The sequence below is a fragment of the Callorhinchus milii genome, unplaced genomic scaffold (assembly GCF_018977255.1).
Source record: "Callorhinchus milii isolate IMCB2004 unplaced genomic scaffold, IMCB_Cmil_1.0 Scaffold27, whole genome shotgun sequence".
Classification (NCBI taxonomy): domain Eukaryota; kingdom Metazoa; phylum Chordata; class Chondrichthyes; order Chimaeriformes; family Callorhinchidae; genus Callorhinchus; species Callorhinchus milii.
The window spans coordinates 842583-848666 of record NW_024704768.1 but is presented as its reverse complement, the minus strand read 5'-3'; the positions used below and the strand labels follow the sequence as shown (position 1 = coordinate 848666).

At 56.3% G+C, this 6084-nt stretch overlaps 1 protein-coding gene across 1 annotated transcript in view; it reads right to left on the bottom strand.

Moving 5' to 3' along the window:
- Positions 1 to 259, bottom strand: part of LOC103189983 (lens fiber major intrinsic protein-like) — a 4422-nt gene extending 4163 nt beyond the window's left edge. Inside the window, exon 1 of the mRNA XM_042344144.1 lies at positions 170 to 259. Coding sequence (XP_042200078.1) covers positions 170 to 259 — 90 coding nt within the window. The remainder of the gene's footprint in view (positions 1 to 169) is intronic.
- Positions 260 to 6084: the final 5825 nt, after the last annotated feature.

The following is a 6084-nucleotide window of genomic DNA, read 5'->3' as shown; positions in this document are numbered from 1 at the left end:
GGGAGAGAGTGACAGAGTTTTGGGGCGTTTAGTGGCTGAAAGTACAGCCATCGATGGTGGAGTGGAGGGCACGAGGGACAAGCGGGAGGCCGGAGCCGGTCGAGCGGAGGCAGCGGGTAGTGGGTTGGTGTATAAACAGGAAGCAATCTCTACATCTAATAACAGTTACTTGTGAAGTGTTCTGAGATGTCAGGAAGCTCTGTCTATAGGAATTCAACGCATTACCATTACTCATGGGAACGACTCTCCTGTTGGGCATCGTTGGAGCATTCTCTCTCTCTTTCTCTCTCGCAAATTGGGTGAGTTATTAGAGAGGGAGATCATTATAATAATCCTTGCATTTGATATAGCGCTTTTCACGTCGGGAGGACGTCCCAAAGCACTTCACAGAATATACTGTAAAGTGAATTGACTGTATATTTGTGGGCGAACGCAGCAGCCAATTGCGCACAGCAATGTCCCACAAACAGTCATGGATTGAAAATGACCAATTTATTATTGTTTTGGTTTTGGAGGATTATTATTAGGCTCTGTGTGGAGTAAGGAAACTTGCCCGAGGTTTCGCCCTCTGCCTGGAATTGAACTCAGGTCTCTCACTTGCAAAGCGAGTGCTCTAACCACTGAGCTACAGGACTCCACCTCAGACTGAGGCAAGGTAGAACATTGCGGGTAAAGCCCACCGATGCTGAAAACCCCTGAAATTCTGGAGTTAAATTGAATTTAAATAGAAATCAGAAATTACAACAACCAAAATCACATCTATAGTGCGCCTTTCACGTCGGGAGGACGTCCCAAGGTCAGGTGTCGGGGCCCGAGCATGGGGGGAGGGAGGGGGTAGGGGTGAGGGAAGGCAGAGAGGTGGGAGGGAGGCCAAAGGCACGGTCAAAAGAAGGGTCTTGAGACCGGCCTTGAAGGAGGTGAGGGAGGAAGTGAGGCGAAGGGACTGTGGGATGGCGTTCCAGAGTGTGGGGGCAGAGAGGCTGAAAGCCCGGCCACCGATGGTAGGGCGGGTCGGGCAGGAGACATGGAGCAGGGCCAGAGCCCATGAACAGAGGGAGTGGGCAGGTTGGTAGGGAGTCAGCAGGTCAGAGAGGTAGGAGGGGGCGAGGCCATGGATGGCCTTAAAGGTGAGGACGAGGATCTTGCACTCGATCCTCTGAGGGATGGGGAGCCAGTGGAGTCGGGCGAAGGTGGAGGGTGGGAGTGATGGGGTCACGGAGCTGGTGTGCGAGAGTACACGATCTGCAGTTTGTGAAGGGAAGAGTTGGGAAGGCCGATGAGGAGGGAGTTCCCGTAATTGAGCCTTGAGGTGACAAATGTGTGGGTGAGGGTTTGGGGGCCTGAGGGGTGAGGCAGTGGCGGAGTCTGGCAATGTTGTGGAGGTGGTGGTAGGTGGTGCCGGTCATGGTGCGGATGTGGGGGAGAAAGGACAGTTCAGGGTCAAACAAGACCCCCAGGTTCCTGACCGGCTTAGTGAGGTTGAGTGTGCAGCCGTGGAGGCTGATGCTTCAGCCAATCAGGAGGGCCTCGGTCTTGCTGACATTGAGTTGGAGAAAGTTGTCCCTCGTCCAGGACTTGATGTGGGGACAGGCGGTCGGTCAGGACACCAGTTGTCTGGAGTTGAGGGTGGAGGCAGAGAGATAGAGTTGGGTGTCATCCGCATACGTGTGGAAATCCCATGTCTGCGGATGATGTCACCAAGGGGGAACGTGTAGAGGGTGAAGAGGAGGGGAACCGAGGACAGAGCCCTAAGGAACACCGCACGAGACGGTGCGGGGGGTTGAGGAGAAGCCGTTTGCTGAGATGAAGTGGAGGCGGTGTGAAAGGTAGGACCTGAACCAGTCAAGGACAGAACCTTGAAGGTTGAGGTGGGAGGAGAGGGGTTGAAGGAGGATTGAGTGGTCCACAGTGTCAAAGGCAGCGGAGAGGTCGAGTGGGAGGAGGCAGCATGGAAACCCGACTGGAGGGGCTCATGGAGGGAGTGGGAGGAGAGGGAAGAGCGAAGCTGGGAGACAATGGCTCCCTCAAGGACCTTAGACAGAAAAGGGAGGTGGGAGATGGGCCGGTAGCTGGATAGTGTGATGGGTCAAGGGAACGTTTCTTCAAGGTGGGGGTGATAGTGGCTGTTTTGAAACCTACCAACCACCCCCCCCAACCCCACCGGCCCCACCTCCAACCCCACCGGCCCCACCTCCAACCCCACCGGCCCCACCTCCAACCCCACCGGCCCCACCTCCAACCCCACCGGCCCCACCTGCAACCCCACCGGCCCCACCTCCAACCCCACCGGCCCCACCTCCAACCCCCGGCCCCACCTCCCACCCCACCGGCCCCACCTGCACCCCACCGGCCCCACCTCCGACCCCACCGGCCCCACCTCCAACCCCACCGGCCCCACCTCCACCCCACCGGCCCCACCTCCACCCCACCGGCCCCACCTCCGGCCCCACCTGCAACCCCACCGGCCCCACCTGCCGACCCCACCGGCCCCACCTCCACCCCACCGGCCCCACCTCCGACCCCACCGGCCCCACCTCCGACCCACCGGCCCCACCTCCACCCACCGCCCCACCTCCGACCCAGCCACACCCCAACCCCACCAGTTCTACCCCCAGCCCCACCAGCCCCATCCTAACACTGCAAACACGCCGGCCACACACCACAAACAGGAGGTCACACCGAGAGCAGGGCATCCAAGGATGTCCCCCCATTCTCCCCCCACCCCGTACCCTATGTCCACTGAACACAAACTTCACAATCATAACGCAGCGTCTCACTGAGCCCATGTAATGCTGTCCATGGCCCACGGGTGGCGCTGTCTCACTGACTCAAGCTCCAAATCATCAGGAAACACTGGATTGATTCCCAGTGACATTGCGCCTCCTGCTGGAGACCGCCTGTCCTGCACCAGTGTGAGCCCAGTGCAGATGGTCAGGTCATCACTGACCAACACAACAATTTGCATTTACACAGCGCCCTTCACGCGGGGTAGTGTCCCGGGGGCTTCACAATGGCGGAGTCTGACCCCGAGCCGGGGGAGAGGGTGGGGGGAACAACAACAACAACAAAATCACATTTGTAAAGCACCTTTCACGTTAGGAGGACGTCCCAAGGCACTGAACAGTCAGGGATTAGGACCTGAATGTGGGGGGGGGGGGCAGGGTTGGGATGAGGGAAGGCAAAGGGGGTAGGAGGGCGCCTGAAGGCATGGTCGAAGAGGAGGGTTTTGAATCGTGCCTTGAAGGAGGCGAGAGAGAGAGCGAGGTGAAGGGATTGTGGGATGGAGTTCCAGAGGCTGAGGGCAGAGAGCCTGAAAGCCCGGCTGCTGATGGTAGGGTGGATCGGGTGGGAGACATAGAGCTGGCCGGAGCCCGCTGTACAGAGGGAGCGGACAGGTTGATAGGGGGTCAGCAGATCAGAGATGTAGGAGGGAGCAAGGCCATGCAGGGTCTTAAAAGTGAGGGCGAGGATTGAATTCTATCCTCTGAGGGATGGGAAGCCAGTGGAGCCGGGCTGGCGAGGGTGGGGGTGATGGGGTCATGGAGCCTGGTGGTGGAGAGGACATGAGTTACAGAGCTCTGGATGATCTGCAGATTGTGGAGGGAAGAGTTGGGGATGAGGGAGACAAGGAGGGAGTTTTCTTATTCAAGCCTTGAGGTGACAAATGCATGTATGAGGGTTTTGGCGGTCTGAGGGGTGAGGCAGTGGCCTGAGGGGTGGAGGCAGTGGCCTGAGGGGTGAGGCAGTGGCCTGAGGGATGAAGCAGTGGCCTGAGGGGTGAGGCAGTGGCCTGAGGGGTGAGGGCAGTGGCCTGAGGGGTGAGGCAGTTGCCTGAGGGGTGAGGCAGTGGCCTGAGGGGTGAGGCAGTGGTGGAGTCGGGCAATGTTGCGGAGGTGGGAGTGTGTAACCGTGGATGCTGATGCTGCCCGTGCCTGACGTGCTGAGGCGCTGGCGTGAGTCAACCAGGAGAGCCTCAGTCTTGCTGACTTTCAGCTGTAGAAAGTTATCTCTCATCCAGGACTTGATGTCAGATAGTCAGTCTGTCAGGACAGCAGTGGGCCCTGGAATCGAGGGTGGAAGCAGAGAGATAGAGTTGGGTGTCATCCGCATACATGTGGAAGTTGACCCCATGTTTGCGGATGTTGTCACCAAGGGGGAGCATATAGAGGTCGAAGAGGAGGGGACCGAGGACAGAGCCCTGAGGAACACCGCACAAGACTGTGCAGGGGCTGGGAGAGAAACCATTGGCGGAGACAAATTGGAGACGGTGTGAGAGATAAGATCTAAGCCATTCAAGGAGAGAACCTTGAAGGTTGAGGTGAGAGGAGAGGCGGTGGAGGAAGATGGAGTGGTCCACAGCAGAGCGGTCGAGGAGAACGAGGAGGCAGAGGGAGCCCTGTTCACAGATGGACCAAATGTCGTTTGTCACCTTGACCAGAGCAGTTGAAACCCAGTTGGAGAGGCTCGTGAAAGGAGTGGTAGGAGAGGAATGAGCGAAAGCTGGGAAGCAATGACTCTTTCGGGGACCTTGGAAAGAAAAAGGAGGTTGGAGATGTGCCGGTAGTTAGAAGGCAGGGATGGGGCCAGGGGAGGTTTTTTCAGGATGGGGGTGATTGTAGCTGTTTTTAGGGAGATGGGAACGGTGCCAGATGATAGGGAGAGATTGATGGTGTTGGGGAGTAGAGGGACGAGGAGGTGGAGCTGGGAGGTAAGGAGAGGGGTGGGGATGGGGTCAAGAGTAATGAGAGAGGAGGGGGAGACAGGTTGAAAAATGTGGAGGGAGGGATGGATAGGGGTTGGAGTGTTTGGTGGGGGGGGGGTGACACAAGGGGGAGGGAGTGGCGGAAGGGAGGGCGGAGGTAGCTGAAGGGATCCCCTCGAGGAAATCCAGCATCTCCTCACAGAGTTTGAGCAGAGAATGGGTGAGGCGTGGGAGGGTGGACGGAGGAGCCAGTTACTGATGGAAAAGAGGAGCCTGGGGTTGTCCTTGGCCTCCCAAGATTATCTAGGAGTAGAAGGCTGATTTGGCGGAGGTGAGGGCGGAGCGGTACGTTTTGATGTCCAGCGAAATCTGATGGTGTACCGTTAGATCAGACTTGAGCCAGGTGTGTTCGGTGGCCCACACCTGACCCTCGAGGGAGCCGAGGTGGCTGGTGTACCAGGGTGAGGTTCGTGAGTAGGAGGCGGTTCGGGAGGTGAACCAGACTTGAAAATGCTCAAAAAGGAAAGTCTTTAGGGCAGGAATTGAAGGTGGAGAGGGAAGGAGAGGGAGGGGGTGGGGAGAGGCCGAGGGATTGAGGGAGTTTCAGGCCACAAGAAGGAACAACCTTTGTCGAACACCTGGACAAACATAGACGGGAGCTCGGATTATCATCACAGTGTATCCTGTGAAGCTCTCGAAGACATGATCTGGCGCTGTGTCAATTACAAGGATTATTATTATTAGAAACTGGTAATTTATATTCTCACTGATTCTGTGGTGTAATAACTGGTGAGGGTAACACTGAAGGGTCAGGCTATAGGGTCAGGCTATAGGATCAGGCTTTAGGATCAGGCTATATGGTCAGGCTTTAGGATCAGGCTATAGGGTCAGGCTATAGTCAGGCTATTGTGGAGTCCTGTAGCTCAGTGGTTAGAGCACTCGCTTTGCAAGTGAGAGACCTGAGTTCAATCCCCGGCAGGTCAGGGCGAAACCTTGGGCAAGTTTCCTTACTCCACACAGAGCCTAATAATATTCCCTCCAAAACCAAAACAATAATAAATTGGTCATTTTCAATCCACGACTGTTTGTGGGACATTGCTGTGCGCAATTGGCTGCCGCGTTCGCCCACAAATATACAGTCAATTCACTTTACAGTATATTCTGTGAAGCGCTTTGGGACGTCCTCCCGACGTGAAAAGCGCTATATCAAATGCCAGGATTATTATTATTATTATTATAGGTTCACTGTGGGGATTCTGTATCTTTTAGTGTTATGTAACTTAGTGGTTAGAGCACTCGCCTCGCAAGCCAGAGGACCTGGGTTTGATTTCCGGGCAGTGCGAAACCTTGGGCAAGTTTCCTTACTCCACACACACACCTCT